The following is a 24704-nucleotide window of genomic DNA, read 5'->3' as shown; positions in this document are numbered from 1 at the left end:
AGTACTGAAGAGTATTACAGGTAGTGACCCATAAGCCTGACTCTAGCTCAAGGAGCGGTGGGTCATACCTTTTAGCTCTGGAAGTACCCAGTTCAATCCCCGGCGTGTCAGCCAATCTGGGGCGGTCACACCTGTTTGCAGCGCTGGGGAATACTGTCCCCAGAGCCAGTGCAAGCAAAGGGGCCAGTAACACACCTCCTGTGTCAGTCTACACATGTACATGGGTCGCTCCTGCTGGGGAAGGACGGTTTTGTGTTCAATACACAGGACTGGCCTGTGGGAAACCTAGATTCAATCCCCAGCTCTGTCACAGATTACCTGGGTGATCGTGGGCTAGTCACTGCATCTCTTTGGGCCTCAAGTATCCATCTGTAAGGAATAATAATCCTTCCTGTTCGTTAGCTCTTCAGGGCAGGGACGGTCACTCGCTGTGTGTCTGTGCACAACTGGGGCCTCTAGGTGCTAAAGGAACACACACAAACACTAAGCCTGGTTTCCACACAAACAACCCTAATGATGTTCAGGAAGCGAGCGCCTGTATTTTGCAACACGTGACCGACAGTGGTGTGTGCACTGAATGAACCCAGCCCTGCCAGTCATCACGGTTTGCTGCACAGCTGTAAGCTACAAGGTGGCAGCCAGCCTAGGAGAAACAGGCGATTCTGACATCGCAACCGTTCCAGCGGGTCTCACCGGTGGCTCTGCTGAGCGAGGGAGCAGTGGCCATGTGGAAGCTCAGTCTCTCCACTTGACAGCCATGGACCTGAATGCTGCAGCCCTTGGGAAACCTGAGAAACCAGCCTGTGCAGCGATGGTCCTCCCAGCCCCGCATAACTAAGCAAACCCCAGACATTAACAATCACATTTTTCTGGTGAGTTTTTTCCACCTCTCCCTGCCTCCCTTATCGTTGGCTAGCCCTGGGACCAGCATAGGTGCGGATGGGGGAAGAGAGCACCCTATGCCGGACTCACCCTGGGCTCAGCGCAGGGACGGAGGAGTTGGAGGAGGGTGGGCACTGGACTTCCCTTCACTTCCCTCTGTTGGAGCAAAATCTTAATGCCCCACCCCCCTCACCACCCCACCCCTGCTATTGTGCAGAAGACCCAGGTCTTACCGGTGCAGAGGGAGACCTGGTGGGGCAGGAGGGAATTTCAGTGGCTGCTGCACTCAGAGAGAACCACCCGTGATGCCTGAGGCCCGGCAGAGCCTGCACTGAGGGCTCCTTGTCCACGACATGCTGGGACAGCTGCCCTGGAGTGAACAGGTTTAGGTTCCTCCCAATGCAGGAAAGTGAAGATTGGGGCCTTGTCACCAGCATTGATAAATGTCACCTGTCCCCAGTCACAGTCCAGACAAACCCGGATCCTGCTGGGGGCCCAGCTCAGGGGAGGTGGGAGCTCGGAACTGACCCCACCACTACCCAACAGCCCAGATCCCCCCCTCAGGGCTATGACCGATCCCTCCCCATAGACTCTCTGGCCACCCCCACAGCCTAGAATTGCCCATCCCCCACCTCCACCTCCCAGCAATGTCTCCCTGAGGTGAATCCCTCACAGCCCAGCATGCAGGTGTAAGCAGTGCCAGGATGAGCTCTACTCTGACATCTGGTGGTGAGGTGTGGCAAGTTGTGGAAAAGAATTTCAGGGGCTGATCTCATTTGCATAGGCACACCCACCCCGCCTAGAATGAGGCCATAGCTGCCCAAATGGTCACTTTGGCTGCTGTGGGATCCCCAATGTCTCTGTTATTGGGGCAGGAAGAATAAATTGTTATTACCCTGATTATGGGAACTGTGCTTGGAACTGTACGTGGCCTTTTGTTATGATGGAGGGACTCACCATCAACTAAGTGGCACTCGCTAGGCAAGGGTCATGGGTTCCAAAACTCTGTGAATTGAGAGAGGTTGGGGACAAGTGTTAATGCTTGGTGGCATGGGCCCCCTTGGTGAGGGCCTTGCATGCTAATTGCACTTCCTCTTCTCTCCACTGTGGAATATCAGAGCTAGTTTTGATTTCATTAGGAGTCTAGTTACAGGCTGCTGAGCTCACTTTTTTGGGCTAACAGTGCACCAGCACTGGGGCTCCCCTACTACAAGCTGAGTTCACCAAAGATCTGAACTGACTAAGAGCTGAAATCACTGAGCGTTGTGTTAAGTAGTGGGGGAGCCTGAAGATATATTGTGGAGCAGTTTGCGGGATGGCTGGAGTGCCTTGTGGACAGGCTGGTAGAGCAGTTCGTAGGACGGTGGGAGCTGCTGGTGGGACGCGGCGCGAAGGAGTTTGTGGGGTGGCTGGCGGAGTGGAGCGAAGGCCTATGGAGCTGTGGGGCGGTCAGCTTCAGATCACGCAAGGTGCCTCTTACCCCTGTCCCATCTCCACCCAGGTTGGGAGGTAAAGCTCCGCAGATAAACTTTCGAACTCTGGGGCTGCCCTGACCAGGGACAGAGACTTTTGGGTCATTGGACTTTTGGGACTTTGGGTGATTTGGGGTTGCTGGACTCAAGAACCAAAGGGAAAGATCTGTGCTTGCAAGAGGGGAAGTATTGCCTCTTGGAGGCGCCCAGCGGGGGTGGTATATATTTGTCCCAGGTCACTGGGTGGGGGTTCGAGCCGGTTTGCATTGTGTTATTGGAATGGATTCCCTAGATATTGAACCCGGCCCTTGTTGCTGCCACCTCTGACGGGCAGAAGGGTTACACAGGGATCAGAGCTGCCTCTGTCCTGGGCACCTGAGACTGAGCAGAGATGTCACTGCAGTTCTTCAGTCTGTGTAATAGGAGCCACTTCACTGGTTTCTCATTTTGTTGCAGAGGCTTCAGCTCCCCATGCTGGGGCTGCTCCATTCCCAGTGTCAGAGACACAGCAAGGAAGGTATTAGATGTTTTCGTGAGAAAGGAGCAGAGGAGACAGGTACCAGCTTTAAAACCCAGAGCTGAGATAAGCTTCCTCTGCTAAATGCATCCTCCACTCCTAGGCCAGGTAACAGCGAGGAAGATGCAACATTGGGGAAGAGCCAGTTAAGACCAGAGTAGGAGGTGGCATTGGGTGGGGTAGCTCCATCCTCAACCCAGAGAGAAGGAAGGAGCTGCCAGCATCAGAGGAAGAGCATCTCCCCAGTCCAGGAAGCAGTGAGCAGCTCCAATGGGAGGGCCCAGCCCTGCCCAGAGGAAAGGCAGGATGTTGGAGAAGAGCGATGGGGAGACCCCCTGCCCTGGGGTGAAGCAGAGGAATGTGTCAGCCCTCAGGGCAGAGAGCTCTTTTCTCGCCCTGCTTGGTGGGAGTGTTTCTGTTCATCAGTGTGGGCATGAACTCAGCACCAAGGTAACTGTCAGGAGTGTTTGTGTGACTTCAGCTTGGGATCTCCTCACTTTGCAATAGGTTTATTTGTTGGGCTGTGTGTCATGGCTGCTGTCGCTTCGGTTGGTAACTTTAGCTACAATCTCATGAAGCTGTTTTTACTGGAATTTTCTCATAATTTAAAGACCATCTCCACCTGCAACCTCACCCTGTCTGAATGTTCCTAGGGATTCCCTTCTTTGTGTCACCAGTGCAGACGGCAGAGTGTCTGAAGGGGAAAGAATGAAAGAGACGCAGTTTCAGGCTTTCATATTTATAACAGCTTTCCCACTCTGAACTCCTAGAATTGTGTTTCCATCATGACAGACAAACAGACAGAGAGGCCCAGAGACACACAGAGGTATTTAATATAAACTAATCTGAAACCTTCTCTTTCCTCCCTCATTCAGGCACCTCCCAGCAAAGGAACCAACATCCTTGCAGCCTCACAACAATCCCAGGACCCACAATCTGTAAGTGAGATCTACTTTTCCCTCATCAACCCCTCCTGCCCTTCAGACTCCAGTTGGTTTGTCTCATTCACTTACAGCCTTTTGTCGTAACCTAGATTCAGATCATGCAAAGACTTTGACATAAAAGTAACTTTACCCACTTTGGACCCTTTGACACTAACGGGATATTGAGAGTGTGTGAAATCCTGGCTCTAATTGTGGGCTGTTGGGTCTGTTTACTCAGCGTCTCTACAGAGAGCAGCACGATGGGGCCCTCGTCCTCCATAGACAGAAATAGGAATAATAATAAAATCATTTTATTCGTGTGAAAATTGAGGCAGGGGGAAGGTTGACTCCATGAGCCAGATTCACCCCTGTACTGGCAAAAGAAGAGAGGGGAGAGGCCATTTGTGACTCTGCTATTCAGCGGCTGCAGGGGCCGGTGCAGACCTTGGCCCAGGCTGAGGAAGTTCTGAAGCCAGCCAGAGCTACCTCCCTCTGACAATGGCCCCCGTGTGTCTTGCCCAGGTGCAGAGTGTGCGAGGCCCAGCTTTACACTGTCCATGTCCCTCTGTCCCTGCTCCACTCCCCTGCCTCTTCCACCCGCCCTCACCACCCCGACCCCATTCCCAGCCCTCTCAGGAACCCGCCTTCTGCCTGCAGCTGCTGGGGAGGAGGCACCAGAGGCTGCTGTGCTGGAGGGAATCTCTCACGTGGGGGGGGGAAGGGGCTTTCTCCCTCCCTATGGCCCCTTTGGCCCAGACTAGCTGTCGTGCGGCACCAGAGCCCAGTGATGGGCTGGGGCCAGCTCTAACAAGTGTCTTTTCATGTAGAGTCTAGATTTTGAGTGTCAGCCTTTATATCCCTGGGCCTGATTCTCAGAGGGGTTGGACACCTGCAGCTCCCACTGACTCCCCCTGCAGCTGTTGAGGCTACACAGCTCTGGAGCACCTGCCCTGCAGCTCTCTAGTGAGGAGAGAGAAACTCAGGTGTCCCAAATTAGGCCATTTTGTTAAATTGGGGCCTTAATACTGTAAACTTTGGTAGGTCACGAATTAATGTGAGCCATCCTGATGCCTGGGCTCCTGCTACATCTGCTCCGTTTGTCTGCTTTCCATCCACTAGTTATTATGCTCAGTGTCACTGGTACAAGGGTCATTTCTTATGCATAAGTTTGGAGAGACTGAGATTGTGAGTTTATACTGAGTGACTTGGCTTTGGCCTGGTGATCAGTTTGCTTGACATAAGGGACATGTCGCTTTAAGTGACCTTGTTATTAAGTGATGGGTTGTTATGTTGAACAGAGAGATGTTTTGACCACACAATGTGCTTAAGGACAACAGACACCCAAATTGTACTGCCCGGGAGCAGTTAGCGAAGTCCAAAAATCCCTATGAGGAGAAAAGAGTCAAAGTGAGCTATGCATAATTAGCAGTAACAAACCAATCAGAAAAGAGAATAACATGAAAATATCTTGGACAGCAAAAGACCTGACAATAAAAAAGTTCATGAACGTGAATTGTATGAGTTATATAAGATACAAATATTAAATAACACTCAAAGGTGATTGGAAAAGAACTAACAAATATGTAATTTGGATGTGTATAATATGTCAGACATTGTAAGGGGTAATAAGAGCTTCATAGTAGAAATCCCCCATGACCTGCCTATGCCCCAGGAGAAGGGAACTGGCCAGCATTTCTTTCTATATGCAATGGCAAGTATCAAATGTCCCCATGGTTGGTGATGGGGCACTAGATAGGGAGGCTCTGAGTTACAGAGAATTCTTTGCTGAGTGTCTGGCTGTTGGGTCTTGCCAAAATGCCCAGCATCCAACTGATCACCATATTTGGGGTCGGGAAGGAATTTTCCTCATGTCAGATTGGCAGAGAGACTGCAGTTTTCCTGCTTTCCTCTGTGGTATGGGGCACAGATCACTTGCAGATTTAAGCTAGAGTAAATTGTGGATTCTCTGTAAATTGAAATCTTTATATCATGATTTGAGGACTTCGGTAACTCCGCCAGAGTTTAGGGGTGAATTGCAGGAGTGGGTGGGTGAGGTTCTGTGGCCTGCAATATGCAGGAGGTCAGACTAGATGATCATGATGGTCCCTTCTGTCCTTAAAGTCTATGAGTCTAAATTGTTTAAATAAGGAGCGGAGTCTTTCTAAAAGATTTGCTGTAGCTCAACAAGACTGTATGGCCTCAATGCAGGAATTATGAGGGGAAATTCTCTAATCTGTTATCCAGGTCAGACTAGACGGTCCACATGGTCCCTTCTGGCTTTCGTAGCCAATTAGTTCATTTCATTATCCATCTAGTGTTGTGCTGTGTGATGTTATGATTAACTCACATGCTATGTTACATATAATTAATGTAGGCTAAACAGATTTCAGTTGTAGGATAATAGAAGTATAAGGTTGATAAGTATTTAGGTGTGATAAGTATGCATTAGGTATATAAGTAAAGCACAGCGGAAATGCTTTCATACAGTGAAGGCTACACACAGATGAACGACACAGTGAAACCTGTGTCGGGCAACTTGTGATGCCATTAATCTGGAATTAAAATCCAAAGTTATTACCCATTCGACTGGACACCAACTCGGTACCTTGTACTCCTGGGTGGCTTCCTGTATGGGAACCACCGTGTGAGCACAGTGAGCCCAGGACTCTCTGCAGATCACACAGATGGGGGTTTGATCCTCTTCACAGAACAGTTTCAGAGCCTCCTGGTGTGTCTCACACACCCCGTCCCCTCCTGCTCCCTTTGCTGCCTGGAAACTCAGCTGCTTAGCGATTTCTACGACATTTGCCAGCTGCCTGGTTTCTCTGTTGCACAGTTTCTCTGCACTGAGGGCTTGGCAAAAATTGTGCCCACACTCCAGAGTGACAGATTCTGTGAAATACTTCAGACAGATGGGATGGCACATGTAGACAGGGGCGGCCCTAGACTAGCTGCCAGCGACTGGCGCCCTAGGTGAACCATGCAATCGGCGTTCCTACCCCCAAACCCCAAGGGCAGATCTAGGCTGAGGTTTTTGGTAAACTGGGAAACATTTTGCCCCTTTTTTCCTTTTAATGTTTTTAAGCATTTTTTTTTTTAAACAGAGGCTTAATTATTTGGTTTGTCTGTTCCTCCATCCGTCCAACCAATGTTTCTGAGATCAAATAAAATAGAGACACAAAATTTTCAGAATAGATTTGTACACAACAGCTAGATGATATTTCAGTCCGATTTCAAATAAAAATGCATTAAAATGTTAATTATAATTTTTATTATTACAAATCCAAAAACATCCATTTACGCTATTCTCCTTTAACTGCCATTGCCACCACATCCAATATAGAAAGAAATAAGAAAACTCTTCAATGAACTTTAACCTGTATTTACAAAACACTCCGAATAAAAAACACTCTGTGCTCTTAAAACGTGACTTTTCTTGCTTTTAGTTTTGAAAATTCAGTCACTAGTTCTTTTAGATCCAGTTTTCCAGCTATTTCATGCTCTATTGACATTGTGGCAAGTCCAAGAAGTCTCTCTTGCACCATTGTTGAATGCAGATATGTTTTTATCAATTTTAACTTTGAGAAGCTACGTTCTCCACTAGCTATGGAAATTGGCAAAGGTAAAAGAATGCGTAGAGCTATAAAAATGTTTGGAAAACTGTTATACCAATAAAATAAAAACCAGCAGGATCTTATTAAAGGGGAAAAGGCAAAATACCACATTTATTGTGAATACAGAAAGAATCATAGTAAGCAGTTAGTTATAGCTATAACATTCCATTCAATCTCATATTTATTCACACATTCATTCATACACACACACACACAGGTTCTGCAAGGTTGTTATCATAGTTACCAGCCTTAGAGTTGCTCATGCCAAGCCACTGGCCAGGTGGCCTGGACATGAGGAGGGAGCAGGGCCTTGTCAGATGCTCATCTGATGCTCCTGGAAGTTGGTTTGCAGAATCAGGCCCCAAAGTTCTCACTTTCTAGAGTCCATTTTTATAGGAATTTCTTCCTATGCCAGTCTATGGGAATTGTTTCATCATGCTGTTGCTGAATCAATCAGCAGATGTCACATTCCTAACAGCTCCGTGCTGCCAGATGTTATCTTGTTCTTTGGTTCTCCCATTCTTGAGGCTGTTGGGTGGATTCCAGTCTGCCCTCCGGGGGTCCTCTGGTTATTTCCACTTGACGCCTTCTTCAGCCGATGGACACTGGATTCTCAGGCTGGCACCTCCCTGATCATTCAGTTATTATCCACACCAAGCATCCATCCACATACATCCTCTATCTCTATTTTAATCACAATTGTTAACAAAGCAAGATGAATACAACAAAAGGGCAGGGAGTCTCTGGGTGCTGTTTCTGTTGTTACAGAGTATTGCTTTGAGTCTCTCTCTGTGTGAGTGGTTGTTGTTACAAAGAATTGCTTTGAGAACAGACTCTGTCTTAGAATGTACTAACACAATTAGCAGCTTGCAAGTTTCACACAGAGGGGGAGAGAAACAGTAACAAAAACCAAGAGATCTCTTAATTAGTAATACCCTGGAATTTAAACTATGGGGAATCAAACTCATTTGTGATTTTAATACAGAACTTCTTTAATATGATCCAACTTAATCCCCCTTTTGACACTAAGATTTATAATCGTCAGTGTCACTTTCTGTGTAGTCTATTGAAGAGAAGGTACTGTGAGGCAATTTGAGTTTGTGATTCCAATTCATCCCACATACATGATCCTAGTGATGTATCTTTACTACAAAGTTCTGGGGCAACAGGCAAGGTGAGGCACACCCACTTTTGAGGAGTCCATTCGGTACAACCTCTAGTGTCCAATAGCTTCCCTCCCTCCCCAGCCCACTGGCTTGAGGTCCAGGGTAGCCAGAAGGATCCCATGTGTAATATGGGAAGTGGGCTAACCTTCAATACCTTTGCTTCCAGGGACTGTAGGTGTGCAATTTTGACAACAATTTCCCCTGTTAACAAGTCTGGTTTACAATACTGGAAACGTATTGCATCCATTCATATTGATAAGTGTCAAACAATGATCTCTTTCTTTGTTTTAACAAATGCATCAATCCCTTAATATTTCCCAATATGACCCATAACATTTTGTGTTCCAAAGTAGCTAGGGCAAGTATCTGCATTTCAGTGCATCCCATGGCTATGGCTATGTAGTTTCCTATTTCTAAATTTTTTTCTTATGCATAAGCCATGTGGTAGTATTAAGCCATTGCCAAAGATTCCATCGGGCTTTTAAGTTACCCAGACCAATTTGGACCAAGTCTACATCGGCATGTACTTGTTTTTGTATCAGGCTGTCCTGTAGCTGGGACAGAGAGCTTAATTTATTTTTAAGTACCTGCAGGTCTTCAGTATTTTTTTTTTAAACACACAACAGTGCTAGCAACAAGACAAGACAAAACATCGAACACAAAACACAATTTCTATTGTGACAGTAGATTCATGGTATTGGGTTGCTCTTCCACTGGCATCAGCTTTTCCTGATTTTCTGAAAGACAAAAGAACATGTTTCTACCTCTTTTGGGGTAGCAGATTATTGCTTAAAATATTTCTTTTACAAATACCCTTGCTGATTGCTGGCAAAACAGGGGAATTACCCCCATATTTTCCTGTTTTTTTCTATAGGCAGGCCAGGTTTCAATGGCTTTAATCTTTTAAGGGTTATGGGGAAATTATCCCACTGTTTAGTCATGAAATCCCTGAGGTGGGGTACCTCAGTTTCCCTTCTTATGCAGCAGACCAAGTTTATAATGTATTTCCTGCTGTGTTAAGATTTAAGTTTATTTACAGGTAATAGCTGAGAAGCATCATTACCATATGACCTTAAAGGGTTTTTCAAAAAATCATACACACTATACGTTGTTACAGGGGTTCTTATTATCATTAAATTTATTAAAATTATCTTGTTATCCCATGCCTTTTATTTAGACATTTTGTTTGCTGACCAGGTGTGTCCTTTATCTGCAGCTCCTTTGTGCTGCTAGTTCTTTCCTTCCTTTATCATTTAGGACATTTGCATTTTCACAGACGCTTCCTGCTTTTGGATTTAAAGCCCTCAGCAGCTCAGAGACTCTATCTTAAAAGAGACACAATCAACTTTCACCAGAGTTTTGATCACTTTTAACTTCTGCTTCCAAAACACACAGCAACCTGAAAAAGAAAACCCAACCTATTATGGCTCCCTTTGGAGCCCGAATAGCATTTTAATTAAGTAGCATGGTATGTTTGCATTTCTTTTGCCCCTTCTACAATATACATGTTCTGGGGCAAATGCACATTCCTTCCATAGTTTAACTTCTATAACATGATCCAGATGCATTTTTACATAAGGTGTAACTATTTCTTTTTTTTTTTTTTTGCTTACAGAGTTTTCATGTACCTTTATCAAAGTGACAGTCTGATTACTCAGAGCCATTTTAAGGCTCACTGTTTCTAACATTGCTTCTTTTTGTTTTGTGCACCTCACCCCTGCTGTTGCTTCAGAGGGGCACTGTCTTTTTTTAATTTCTTATTTATTTATTTTTTTTACTACAGCTCTCATCTGCTATTTTCTTACAAAACAAAAACCAACCAACCAAACAAAAAGAATCCAATTTTTTTTTCTATTCTCCTGATTTTGACTGCCCTGCTGCAGCCACAACTTAAAAACATTTTAAATTTTGTAAAGCATTGAGTTACCTTGTAATGGTTAAATGCCAAATCCCAAAGCCAAACAACGCTAATTACCTGTGTCCAGCAAAAAGGTCTGTCAGTTTTGCAACTTTGAATTAAGAAAAGGAGTACTTGTGGCACCTTAGAGACTAACCAATTTATTTGAGCATAAGCTTTCGTGAGCTACAGCTCACTTCATCGGATGCATACTGTGGAAAATACAGAAGATGTTTTTATACACACAGACCATGAAAAAAAAGGGTGTTTATCGCTACAAAAGGTTTTCTCTCCCCCGACCCCACTTTCCTGCTGGTAATAGCTTATCTAAAGTGATCACTCTCCTTACAATGTGTATGATAATCAAGGTGGGCCATTTCCAGCACAAATCCAGGTTCTCTCCCCACTCGCCCCAAAACCCACTCTCCTGCTGGTAATAGCTTATCTAAAGTGATCACTCTCCTTACAATGTTTATGATAATCAAGGTGAGCCATTTCCAGCACAAATCCAGGTTTTCTCCCCCCCCCCCACTCTCCCCCTCCCACAGGTAACAGGAGAGTCTGGTCTGGTTAACCTGTTTTTCCCTGCTACCTTCTCGGAGGCCAGCAGCCGTAATAGAAATGCCTAGATCAACAGAGCTGGCGGTGTGCACACCAATATTTACAATAACTGAGGTTTTTTTACAAGTATTCCCCCTTTCACAATTCTCCACGAAAATGTTATACCAATAAAATAAAAACCAGCAGGATCTTATTAAAGGGGAAAAGGCAAAATACCACATTTATTGTGAATACAGAAAGAATCATAGTAAGCAGTTAGTTATCGCTATAACATTCCATTCAATCTCATATTTATTCACACATTCATTCATACACACACACACAGGTTCTGCAAGGTTGTTATCATAGTTACCAGCCTTAGAGTTGCTCATGCCAAGCCACTGGCCAGGTGGCCTGGATATGAGAAGGGAACAGGGCCTCGTCAGATGCACATCTGATGCTCCTGGAAGTTGGTTTGCAGAATCAGACCCCGAAGTTCTCACTTTCTAGAGTCCATTTTTATAGGAGTTTCTTCCTATGCCAGTCTATGGGAATTGTTTCATCATGCTGTTGCTGAATCAATCAGCAAATGTCACGTTCCTGACAGCTCCGTGCTGCCGGATGTTATCTTGTTCTTTGGTTCTCCCATCCTTGAGGCTGTTGGGTGGATTCCAGTCTGCCGTCCGGGGGTCCTCTGGTTATTTCCACTTGACGCCTTCTTCAGCCGATGGACACTGCATTCTTAGGCTGGCACTTCCCTGATCATTCAGTTATTATCCACACCAAGCAACCATCCACATACATCCTCTATCTCTATTTTAATCACAGTTGTTAACAAAGCGAGATGAATACAACAAAAGGGCGGGGAGTCTCTGGGTGCTGTTTCTATTGTTACAGAGTATTGCTTTGAGTCTCTCTCTGTGTGAGTGGTTGTTGATACAAAGAATTGCTTTGAGAACAGACTCTGTCTTAGAATGTACTAACACAATTAGCAGCTTGCAAGTTTCACACAGAGAGGGAGAGAAACAGTACCAAAAACCAAGAGACCTCTTAATTAGTAATACCCTGAAATTTAAACTATGGGGAACCAAACTCATTTGTGATTTGAATACAGAACTTCTTTAATATTGTTGAACGCAGATATGTTTTTATCAATTTTAACTTTGAGAAGCTACGTTCTCCACTAGCTATGGAAATTGGCAAAGTTAAAAGAATGTGTAGAGCTATAAAAATGTTTGAAAACTATCTGTGAGTTTATTTTAACAGTCAAACTTCACTACTTCTTCAGGAGCGGAATGTTTCTTAAGTTGTCTTGAAAAAGCCTGAAGCTCACTACACAAATCTGTAGCATCAATGTCTTTTGAATTTTCATGAGTCAATGCCAGCTCCAGTTTTATGCAAAATTCTCTTATCTGTTTTGCTATTTTCTTTTGCAAGCTGAGGATATCATAAAGAAAGCCAAATACTGACTCTAGCTGCTGCATCTGTTGAAATCTTTCATCAACCGAGTGAACAGCAGTATCAAGGACTGTGAAGCAGAAATTCACTTTGAACCTTTGTTTTGGGTTCTGAATGGGTGTGTCTCGTCCTTCATATGAAAACTGCTGTTTCTTTTGCTGAATGTGAACTGGCTCTGGTTCAAATTCTGTTGGAAAGTCTATTTCTGCAGCAAGCTCGAGAGAATCTACCAGTGTTCTTTCAAACCCTTCATCACTTCTGAATTCCACCAGAATATTTTTAGTTTGCTGCAGTTTTTGAATAGCAAAATGTATGTTCAAGTTCTTTTCCTGAAGCTGCTTACTAGTGAGGTTAATCTTGAAAAGGATATTATACCACAAAATGAGTGAAGTCACAAATTTGAACTTGGAAAGGCCATTTGCAAGAGCTTTTGCATCTGAACGTGCCGTATTGCCAGATGATCCAGTAAAAGTAAGTATCATCAGAAATTTCAATTAGGGCATCATAAATGTTTCCGAGTTCATAGTGAAGAGGCTTCAAAGCATCAGTGCGACTCTCCCATCTTGTCTGTGCTCTCCCCTTTTACAAGATTATGATAAATGTTGTGCAAAGTCCGCCCTGTGAGATATCATTTGAAATGAAGGTCTTGTCTACACCCCAGAGTTAGGTCAACAAAAGGCAGCTCCAGGTGCCCAGCTCTCTCTGCTGAATTTATCCCCTACCCTCTCAGTGCCCAATGAGCGTTTCCCTTCTGAGAATGGTTTTGCTTTCACTCGTCTCATTTCAGCTTCCCTACTTTCCCCAGGCTTCTCTCCTTACTCTTGTATTACTTTATTTTCACTTTTTCCCATTGCATTTCTTCTCTCCCTTCTGGTTAAACCTGCCCTGTACCTGACTCTCCCCTCCACACAGCCACCTCTTCTTCATCCAGTGACATCTCCCCACCCACAACTCCTTCCCTCCGCAGCATCCCTTCCCTGGTGGCCTGTAGGTCACACTCCCCAGTCCCTGGGGCTCCCTCTCCCAGGCTCCCTGCTGCTGTGGAACCTCCAGTTTCTCCCCAAACCCCCAAATCGTAATTAATTTAGTCTGTGTCCCTGCCACCCCCACCTCTGCCTGTCCCCAGCCTGGCTGTTAATTCTTCCCCCAACCCCACATAACTTCTGCCGTCAGCCCCTCCCTCAGTTCTGACCTTGCAACCAACACATCTGCCCCTCAAGGCCCCTCTGCAGCTCCAGGGGTTCTTCCCCCTCCTCCCCCACATCCCTGGTTCTGCACAGAGGAAGGAGGAGAAGCTTCCAGGGGCCAAAGAGATGAGGTATGGCGGGGGTGGGGGGGGGAGTTGTGTAGACAGGGGTCCACCAGGGGCATAGGGATGAGCTAGAGCGCTGGGTAGATGGCCTGGGGGATTCCCATAGGGGGGCTAGGATAACTGTGGCTAGAGAAGCTCATTTTTTCATCCCATGTTTTATTCCCAGTGGGCTGTTCCCCCCATGTCTCAGTGCCACTGTCTGATCCAGGATCCCCAGAGTCCTCCTGGATCATAGAGGACAGTGGCAAAGAGGCTGCACAGACCCTGGGGCAGTGATGACATTGGCTTCTCTACCTTGCTCACTCAATGCGCTCTATGGTTTGACAGGCCAGGGGCTGCACAGAGATGTAGGGTGACCAGATGAAACGGACAAAAGATCGGGACACATGGGGGAAGCAAGCCGGGGTGGAGTTGCCAAAGCAAAAAAAAAAAAGAAAAGAAACGGCCGGGGGGGGCCAAAGCCGCAATATCAGGACAAATGGTGTCCCAACCGTGCATGGGTCGGGACGCGGGACAAAGAACTAAAAATCGGGACAGTCCCGATTTTATCGGGACATCTGGTCACCCTACAGAGATGAGACCAGAAGCAACCTCCAGGGACAGAGAGGAAGCATGTTAGACAGTCCACAGGGAGAAGTCATGGAGACTAGGGTGTGCGAGGCTAGAGAGGCTGATTTCAGGGCCCCAGTGGGATATTCACACACACACACACACCCCGCCCAACTCTCAGGGACACAGTCTGAGCTGGGATTTCCACCCCACCCGGAGCCAGGGGCGGATTCTCTCCCCAAGGACGGAGCCCAGTGGGAAAGTGAAAAGCGGGGCCTCGTCACCAGCATCGATAAATGTCACCTGCCCCCGGTCACAGTCCAGACAAACCCGGATCCTGCTGGGGGCCCAGCTCAGGGGCAGGGGGGTCACAGGGGAGGTGAGAGCAAGGAACTGACCCGGCCACCGTGCCACAGCCCAGATCCCTCTGTCAGGTCTACGGCTGATCGCTCCCTTCCTCCCCACAGCCTCTCTGGCCACCCCCACAGCCCAGCCTGTCCCACCCACCACCTCCACCTCCCAGCAATGTCTCCCCGAGGTGAATCCCTCACAGCCCAGCACACAGGGCTCAGTGTCAAATCTCTCAGGGTTGTTGGGCAGTCGCTGGCGTGTGTCTCCTCGTCTCACGCTTTTCCGATCCTCAGACAGGATGAGTTGGGACTGAGCCGTGTCTGGATCCAGAGTCACATTCACTGGGGAGAGAGAGAATCCGAGCATTAGGGGCAGAGCTTGGCCCTGGGGGAGGCTGGGACCATTTCTCACACTCCCCAGCAGCCCTGATCAGCCCTGGATCCCAGGGAGCTGCCTCTGTCCTGGGCACCTGAGACTGAGCAGAGATGTCACTGCAGTTCCTCACTGTTTGATAGGTTTCAGAGTAACAGCCGTGTTAGTCTGTATTCGCAAAAAGAAAAGGAGTACTTGTGGCACCTTAGAGACTAACCAATTTATTTGAGCATGAGCTTTCGTGAACTACAGCTCACTTCATCGTAGGAACCACTTCACTGGTTTCTCATTTGTTTGCAGAGACTTCAGCTCCCAGCTCCCCATGCTGGGGCTGCTCCATTCCCAGCATCAGAGACACAACCAGGAAGGTATCAGAAGCTTTTAGTGAGGAGGGAGCAGAAGAGGAAGGTACCAGCTTTAAACCCCAGAGGCAACCTCCCTCCCCTAATGCAGCCTCCACCCCCAGGCCAGGGAACAGAGAGGAAGTGCAGCATTGGGGAAGAGCCACTTTAGACCAGAGAGTAGGAGGTGGCATTGGCTGGGGTAGCCCCATCCCTAGCCCAGAGAGAAGGGAGAGGGGCAGCATCAGCAGGACAGCACCTCCCCAATCCATGAAAGAGTGAGATGCTCCAGTGGGAGAGCCAAGCCCTGCCCAAAGGAAAGGTAGGATGTTGGAGAAGAGCGATAGGGGAAACCAGAGACGCCTACTTTGTAATTTTCCACGGGGGTGCTTGACCCTCCGCTCCGCCCAAGTCCCTGCCCCGACTCCACCCCTTCCTCCAAGGCCTCACCCCACCCCATCTCTTCCTGCCCCCGTCTCATCCCATTCTGCGCCCTCCCCTGAACACCCCCCGCCCTAGCTCCATCCCCTCCCTGCAGCGCCTTCTGCACACTGCTGAACAGCTGATTGCAGTGGGCGGGAAGTACTGGGAGAGAGGGAGAGGAGCTGATTGGAAGGGCCACAGGCGGGAGGGAGGCGCTAGAGGAGAGTGGGAGCAATGGCCACCAGTGGGTGTTGAGCACCAACTCTTTTGCTGTGGGAGCTCCATCCCCCGAGCACCCACGGAGTAGACGCCTATGGGGGCAACCCCCTCAGCCAGGATAAAGGACAGGGATGTGTCAGTCCTCAGGGGAGAGAGCTCTCCACTCATTCCTCTCAATATAATATTAAAAGTCCTGTCAACGTCTATGAAAACCCCAGGGTCAGAGTTAAGGGTGTTTGGATGCTGTTCAGGGAGAGTGTTTTTGTTCATCAGCATGGGCATGAACTCAGCACCAAGGTAACTGTCAGGAGTATTTGTGTGACTTCAGCTTGGGATCTCCACAATGTTCAACGTGTTTATTTTTAGGGATCTGTGTGTCATGGTCTCTGTCAGTTTGGTTGGTAACTTTAGCTACAATCTCATGAAAATGTTTTCTCTGGTTTCTCACCCTGTCTGTGTGCTCGTACAGGTTCCCCTCTTCTTGTTTCCAGTGCAGACGGCAGAGTGTCTAGAGGGGGAAAGGAGAAAAGAGACGAGATTTCAGGCTGTCTTATTTATAGCAGCATTCCCACTCTGAACTCCTAGAACTGTGTTTCAGTCATGACAGAGAAACAGACAGAGAGGCCCAGAGACACTCAGATATTTAATATAAACTAATCTGAAACTTTCTCTTTCCCCTCTCATTCAGGCATCTCACAGAAATGGAAGCCTCACAACCATCCCAGGACTTACAATCTCTACGGGATGTTGAGACTTCGTGAAATCCTGGCTCTAATTGTTAGCTGTTGGGTCTGTTTACTCAGTGTCTCTACAGAAAGCAGCATGACGGGGCCCTCGTCCTCCATAGGCAGAAATAGGAATAATAATAAAATCATTTTATCCATGTGGACATTGAGGCAGGGGGAAGGTTGGCTCCATGAGCCAGATTCACCCCTGTACCGGCAAAAGGAGAGAGGGGAGGGGCCATTTTATGACTCTGTTGTTCAGTGGCTGCAGGGGCCGGTGCAGACCTTGGCCCAGGCTGAGGAAGTTCTGAAGCCAGCCAGAGCTACCTCCCTCTGACAGTGGTGCCCATGTGTCTTGGTCAATGTGCAGAGTGTCAGAGGCCCAGCTTTACACTGTCCATGTCCCTCTGTCTCTGGTCCACCCCCACCCCATTCCCAGCCCTCTCAGGAACCCACCTTGTGCCTGCAGCTGCTGGGGAGGAGGTACAAGAGGCTCCTGTGCTGGAGGGATCCCTCACCGTGGGGGAGGAGCTTTCTCCTTCCCTGTGGCCCATTTGGCCCAGACTAGTTGCCATATGGGACCAGAGCCCAATGATGGGCTGGGTCCAGCTTTAACAATTTGCCTTTAATTTACAGGCCTGTCTTTTAGGCCCCTGGGGCCTGGTTCTCAGAGGGGTTGGGCACCTGCAGCTCCCACTGACTCCCCCTGCAGCTGTGGAGGCTGCACGGCTCTGGAGCACCTGCCCTGCAGCTCTCTAGTGGGGAGAGAGAAACTCAGGTGCCCCAAATTAGGCCATTTTTACTAAATACGGGCCTTAATATTGTGACCTTTGTTCCATCATGAATTAATGGGAAACATCCTGACACCTGGGCCCTGCTACATCTGCTCCATTTGTCTGCGTTCCACTAGTTATTATGTTCAGTATTGAGAATTGGTACAAGGGTCATGCATAAGTTTGGAGAGACTGAGATTGTGCGTTTGTGCTGACTGACTGGGCTTTGGCCTGGTGAGCTGTTTGCTTGACATAAGGGAAACGTTGCCTTAAGTGACCTTGTTATTAAGTGACGTGTTCATAAGTTGCTCTGTAGGACAAAGAGATGTTTTGATCACACAAAGTGCTTAAAGACGACAGACACCTAAAATGTAGTGCCAAGGAGCAGTTAGCAAAGTCCAAAAACCCCCATGTGGAGACAAGGGTCAAAGTGACCTATGCATGATCGGTGGTAATAAACCAATCAGAAAAGAGAATAATAACATGGAAATTGCTTGGGCAGCAAAAGCACTGAAAATTTAAAAAGTTTGTGCATGTGTATTGTATGAGCTATATAAGATACTTAATAGTCATAACACTCAAAGAGGATTGGAAAAAAAACTAATAAATATTTTAGTTGGCTGTGTATAATATGTCAGACATTGTAAGTGTAATGAGAGCCTCGTAGGAGAAATCTACCATGACACACCTATGTCCCAGCAGAAGGCAACTGGCCAGTACGTCTTTCAGTATGTCTGTCATTTCTTACTTTCATAGTAATTGCAATTGTAAGACATGCCTTTGGTACAAACAAAGGTTTCAGTTAATGAACCTGAGTGACTTGGGACTCCGTGTGTGGCATTCTCACCCAACAATTAAATAGAGGCATTATCTAATTATGAACCAATTGGCCAGAGTCATTCTCCTCCAACAGTCCCAGAGGCTTATCCCAATTTCCCATTCTAGATCCCTTCTAGGTACCTTTGAACTTTCTCAGAGTCTCCATTAGAGCAAGAGTCTTCTGGGAGAAATCACTGAGTCTCTTATCCTGTTTAGGAGAAATCTCCACTGGCTGCTGGAACTTCCCTTTCTCACACCTGGACAGAAACAATGTCACATGATTATATTTCATTTAGTGACACATTATAAGTTCTTGGCATGGCAGTTAAACCTTCCCCTCAAAAATCCCATTAACATTCTTCAACTCTGGCCTGGAGAGACAAGCTCTGGGGATAAAAGGGGAATTGAGTCTCTATGGCCAATTCATTCCTTGGCCTCCATGCTCTGAGGGACAGGAGGTTTCCATGTGAAGTGCTGTAGAAATCGTCCACTAAGAACTAGACTGAGACACCAACTCCCCACTCCCCAACTTATTCCACACAGTCTCAAAACAGTCGTCAGGCAGGAAAGACTCTTGAGTACTGCTGCCCTGGGCTGAATGGTGACCAGGGCCCCAGCAGTGACAGGCCCATATTCCATCCCCACAATGCTGAGGCAGACAGACCCCCAGGGAGGTGACATCTCTAGGAAATATTTGAGGTTAGTCCTTCCCATTGAATGGATAATTCCAGAGTCTTCTATAAAATGGTGAGAACCTCAGAATAAAGTTTATCAAAGAGATTTGTATCCAAAATGTGACCTTCCCCACACATTTTGCTGTAGAGCTTTGGGGGGATGCGGTGCTAACATCATCTCCAAGGTCTTTCCTAGCATTGTGAAGTGTAAGGGGAGTGAGAGAGCCATGTACCTGCTCAGGGTGCTTCTGACATCCTAGAGGAGAGAGAGAGAGAGAGAGTATTTCAGTCCCACCTGACACACACTTAACATTCCAAAGAAGGGATATTGCAAGTATGGGGAAAAGAGGCTCTGCCCTGGCTCCAGGGCCATGTGTTTGCTGAGCTAATGGGGCTTTTCCATCTCTAATATCAAATTGTCTGTCACTCTGCAATCAACAATAGTAATTCACATTTCAGGAATGCACACGCTGAGTTACACTGAGATCTCTGACTGCTGGACCCCTGTGCGTATAATTTAGGAGCAGTCCTGTCCCTGTGTGGGGACCTGGGATGTTTCTCACTCAGTCTCACCTGCAGGAATTCACTCACTGGCTTCTGACACATGCCCTCCATCTCACTGATCAGCTCACTGAGACGCGAAATCTCTTCAGAGAGTTTAGTGACACTTTCCCTCCGTATCCTCATAACCTCCTTTTCCAGCTTCTCAAGCTGGGCCCACAGGAGTCGCTCTTGTTCTTCCAGGAACTGCCGCAGTTGCTGAAATTCAGACACAATCTTCCGCCTCTCGGTTCCTGTCTTTCTCTGTAAACAAAAATAGGGCAAGGGCTGGTCATGGACATGGCTGGAGCCTGGGGTCCTTTCACGGAGCGCTGAATGTGCAGGAGGGAGAAAGTCTTTACAAATTCTAAATCATCTTACAGTGAACAATATCCTGTAGTTACTAGAGAGAGGATTTTCTCACACCTTTCCACATTGCCATGTCTGACCTGGTTTGGATCATGCGTTATTGATGGCCTCGGACACACAGATCCAAAGCAGCAGGAGGCAGGACTCAGCACTAGAGCTGGGTAACATTTTCTGCACTAAAAATTTTTTCCAGGGAAAATGCAGATTTGTCAACTTTGAAACGTTTTATTAATTCCTGTCACTGTCACCCAGTTGTTTTGTTACAAAAAGAAATCAATGAAAAATCAAAACATTTTCTTGTTTTAATTTTTTCCCAGGGTTTTATATTTCAAATTACTTCATGTTTGAAAATGTCCTTGTTTTTATATAATTATATAGATATATTTTAAAATGGTCTAAACTGAAACAAAATATTTTGATTTTGTCAAAATGAAACATTTCATTTGACCAAGAAAAAGACAAATTTGTGATTTGCTGAAATTTTTATAAAAAAATAAGCTTTGATTCAACCCAATTCTTTTTAATAGTCAGCCAGTGAAACAGATCTGGTATTTGCTGAGCTCTACTCAGAACCATGTTGACAGAGACAGGTGGGGAGAAAAAAAACAAATGAAACCATGACACAAAAAACTGCAGACTCAGGCAGAGAGCTCTGCATTGGATACACTCATTTCACATTGGGAAAATGTTTATTACAGCCACTGTCCAGGCTAATTCCCCCTCTGGCACTTGGAGTGCAGAAGGTGGGAGCCCGCAAGGATTCTAAAAATTAATACTGGCCACTCCAGGCTTGTATTATTTCCAAGGTTACAGCTTTTCTCTGACCTTGGATGGGTAGATGCTGCCACCACCCAAGTGCAGAACCCCTTTGAGAGCCCAGGAAGGTGCACTTGGGAATTCTTCCTGTGGGGCACCCTCAAGCCCTTTCACCCCCCTCCGGGGAAGAGCTGAGAAAGAAAGGGGAAATCAGCTGTTGCCACCAGCTAATTAAACACCACATGCACAAACCTCTTAACACACAAAAATCCAATCCTGTTCTGAAAAAAGCCACTACAAGGATTAAGCGCCAAGAACAGCTTTCTTCAGGTTCGGCTTAAAGGTGACAAGGAAAACAAAAGCACCCGGGGTTAGCAGAGTGGAGTCGAAAAACCATAAAGGAATAAAAGGTATAAACCTAATTGCATCTTCTTAGACATTTCCTGATCTACTTACATATCTGGGGTTTTAAATGAGTAGTTTCTAGGTATGAGACTGATGATTTTTTCATACCTGGCCCAAGCTTCTTACAGCAAAGCTGCTGCCCTGTCCGCCTCTCCCCGGGAGAACAACAACAGACAGACAAAAGGGGAGTCTTGTCTCCATTTTAAAAAGTTCTAGCCTTCCCATTGGCTCTTTTGTCCAGGTGCCCACTCACTTCCTGTTACCTGGGCATAGCAGTGAGACTTTTTAACCCTTTACAGTTAGAGCAATTAGAGAACAGCTACTAAGAGGGATTTTACAGCTACTGGCTGGCTGGGTGTCCATAAAACGGAGACCCCCCCTTCATTTATCACAGCCACAAAAGCTGGAAATTAATTCATTAATAGAAATGAAAGCTTAGAATCCAAAGAGGATCATGTTGCCCTTTTCTAGGGAGAGGATTTTTCGGGCCCTCTATGGATGTGTGCACACGTACACACACACACACGCACACCACACAGTAATTCAGGATCATGAAGCAGCAGACAAAAGTCTGCATTCCCAAAGGCCACAAAGCAATCATTCACAAGAGTGAAATGTGAAGGAAATAGCCGGGAATAAAAGAAAAACTGTATTTAAAGAGAAACTGACTTAAGAAATAAGGAGGATGTAAGCTGTTGTGAAAGTAAGAAAATCAACAACGCTGGACAGCACCCTCAGGCATACAAGGTGAATGACAGAAATGGAGAAATTGTCAGAGCACAAAGAGACTGTAAGCCAGAAGAGAACGGAGGGATAGAACCCAAGACATCACAGCCAGGAATACGTGGCTTTATTTAAGCTGGAACTCAGAACAGTAAACAAAGATTGCCCAAGAGGATTCATCAAGATATAACTAAACGTCCTCCAAACTCTGGGCTGACAGAGGCAGAGAACTGTGAAATAAGAAGTGAACGTGTAACAGTGGTGGTTTGTTCTGGGTTGGATTTTCTAATTCAAAATTCTGTTATTTCATTCGTGTTAATTGTTACCTATGAAGTGAGTTTAATTAAGGTAACAGTCGTTAATATACAGTAGATAAGAATAATAGTTTACAGTTGTTTATGGCAGTATTTTCAACTTGTGGTCCGCAGACCCAGACGATGTCTAAGAGGGCCGCAAAAGAAAACTGATTGCACAGAATTCAACTATACATACAGACAATCGATTTCCAAAGGAGTCCGTCCACACCTCCACACCTTCGAAATTTGCAAATGCAAAAAGGTTGATAACCACTCATTTATGGTGTAAGTCTAAGTACTAATTCGTGCAAAAAAACCCTCAGTTTTGATTTATTTGTGATTATTCCCCACTGAATGAATTTCTGCTTTACCCCCAACTCATTGAGATAAAATATAATTTGGCCTCTAGATTGCCCCTGCGTCTCCTTATTGCTCTGATGCAGAACGCCCCTCCATCCACCTCATTACACATACAGGTTAATAATGACAGGCACCTACCAGATATTCCTGGCTTCTCTTTTCTCCACTCATTTTACATCCCAGGAGCTTTTCTCTCTCTTCCCTCAGAGTATTCAAATGGGCCTGAATCTTTTCCTGAAGAAACAGAAAATGATTTGAGTGGTGTTATTTTTAGTTTTAGGAGTGGGGGTGGCGGGCGGGCAGGTGCGGGGGGGGGGCGGGGGAGGCTTTTCCAACACAAACAAACACTCTGCAGATGTGTGGAGAACTCAGTAGGTTTATGATATTAAGGAAGTGGAGACATATTAATGAACTCTGGGAGTGTTTCATTTTCAGACTCTTTGAAGTTGTTTGACCTTGTCACTCCATTGATTTACGCCAACAGGAAACTGGCATCACATACTTGGACACAGTGAGTGGTGTGTGGGGGGGAGAAGTTTGAGGGGGAGGAAGTCGGGGAGAGGAGGGACGCAGCGAGCGGTGGGGACCTATAGAGCGGGGGTGGAGTGGAGGAAAGGAGCGACTCACCAGGCAGTGGTGGGTGGAGGGGGTCTCGGAGAAGGGGAAGAGCATGGACAGGAAGAGGTGGAGCACAGGCAAGGCCACCACGGCCCAAGCATCCAGCAGCAGGTTGGCAGTGGCTGCACCAGGGGAGACTAAAGCCTCCCCCGGCCTATTATACCCGCCGACTATGGGAGACTGGGCCATAGACTCCTCCTCCGCCTGCTGCCACTCAAGCACCTAAAACTTTCCCCATAGAAAAGTACGGGCACCTAAGTCTGCACCAGAGAAAATGGACAGCTTTGAAATCTGGAATGGTGGCCACCCACAATGACCTAAGTATCGCGATTCCCAGTGTATGCAAACACAGCGCTCTTTACTTGTCCCCCACTCCAACCCCCGGTTGTTTCTTTAGCCACCTGCTGCATATCCTCTTCATTAGACTGTGACTGTGAGCTCTCTTTGCCTGACTTCTCTGTACGGTGCCTGGGACAATGGGGCCCTAATCCCTCACTGGGGACCAGAGATGCTACTGCAATAGAAATCAGTACATTCTATTGATTATGAATTATTATTATTATTGTTATTTATGTCAACATGGAAACTTTATGGGCACTGAAATCTACGGCCAAAATTTCCAAACAGAAATCTTCAGGACTGGGACTCTCTCCCTGTGCCCTGTGCTGGGAAACCTACCTAGGCCTGAAGTCCCTCGTTCCTCTCCAGTGGAGGCTTATTGAGTGGCTATCTGGGGCTCAAGAAAACCCTAATGCTGGGCGAAGGTGAGTTTCCCAAGGCTCTGGCTATAAAAATAACAGTTGGTCATTTCCTACCTTGAATTCTTCGGCAGCTTCTTCAGCAGGAATCACGGTGTGCTCCTTGGATCTGTCACACACCAGGCAGATGCGGATTTCGTCCTCTTTGCAGAAGAGTTTGAGAGGCTCCTTGTGTTTCTCACACAGTCTCTCTGGTCCTGATTCCCTCCCTGTCTGCAACCTGAGTTCTCTGGCTGCTTCCACAATATTCCTGAGCTGCCTGTTCGGCCGGAGGTTCCTCTCGGGAAAGATCTCTCTGCACTGAGGGCAGGCGATGTCCGTAGCGAATCCCCACCAACACTGGGTGATGCAGGCTTTGCAGAAACTGTGATCACAGTCTAGAGACACCGGATCTTTAAAATACTCCAGACAGATGGGACAGGTCATTTCGTCCTGGAGAGTTTTTGCTGGATTTGTAGCAGCCATGGCTTCTAGTGCAAGAAAGAGACCAGAGAGGTATTTAGTTTCGTTTCTTTCTTGTCAGGAATGGGCTGATTGAATTTGGCACAGTCATTAGGCATTTCTTTTCTGGGTGCGGTCTCATGCTGTTTGTTTTTTGTAGATTGAAAAGAATCTTTGATTGAAGTGTGATGAGCAGGGCCCTACCAAATTCACCACTGTAAAAAACGGGTCAAGGAATGTGAAATCTGCTCTCCCCTGTTGGGGACACTGGGGCATGGCCACTAGGTAACTCGAGGGGATGGAAGACCACGAGTGTCGATGAAGCCCCCTCGCACTAGGCCCATGTGTCCTTGGCCCCCCCTCCCGCCTGGAGGCACTCGCAGAAGCTCTGCGTCCTAGGCCCAAGTTTCA

The 24704-nt window shown here is 46.8% G+C and overlaps 1 protein-coding gene across 1 annotated transcript; it reads right to left on the bottom strand.

Annotated features, from left to right (window-relative positions):
• Nucleotides 1–14507: 14507 nt before the first annotated feature.
• LOC140898403 (zinc finger protein RFP-like) lies at nucleotides 14508–24317 on the bottom strand. Its single transcript, XM_073312208.1, has 7 exons — nucleotides 23910–24317; nucleotides 22615–22710; nucleotides 19601–19831; nucleotides 19261–19283; nucleotides 18495–18610; nucleotides 16485–16544; nucleotides 14508–15022 (listed from the first exon to the last, which is right to left on the bottom strand). Exons 1-7 carry the CDS (start codon nucleotides 24315–24317, stop codon nucleotides 14508–14510), a joined length of 1449 nt encoding a protein of 482 aa, XP_073168309.1.
• Between the last annotated feature and the right edge of the window lie 387 nt (nucleotides 24318–24704).

This window comes from Lepidochelys kempii, chromosome 14 (assembly GCF_965140265.1).
Source record: "Lepidochelys kempii isolate rLepKem1 chromosome 14, rLepKem1.hap2, whole genome shotgun sequence".
In the NCBI taxonomy this organism is placed as follows: Eukaryota; Metazoa; Chordata; order Testudines; family Cheloniidae; genus Lepidochelys; species Lepidochelys kempii.
The sequence above is the reverse complement of the archived record's forward strand: the minus strand, read 5'-3'. Positions and strand labels throughout refer to the sequence as shown.

Excerpts from the sequence above, each read along its gene's own strand:
- LOC140898403 (XM_073312208.1), bottom strand. The coding sequence starts at position 24,317 with ATGGCTGCTACAAATCCAGCAAAAACTCTCCAGGACGAAATGACCTGT. Across the intron at positions 18,611-19,260 it reads GTCAGAAGCACCCTGAGCAG|GTGTGAGAAAGGGAAGTTCC; the intron begins GTACATGGCTCT and ends GTTTCTGTCCAG. Across the intron at positions 15,023-16,484 it reads TGTACGAGCACACAGACAGG|TGAATGTGACTCTGGATCCA; the intron begins GTGAGAAACCAG and ends CTCTCTCCCCAG.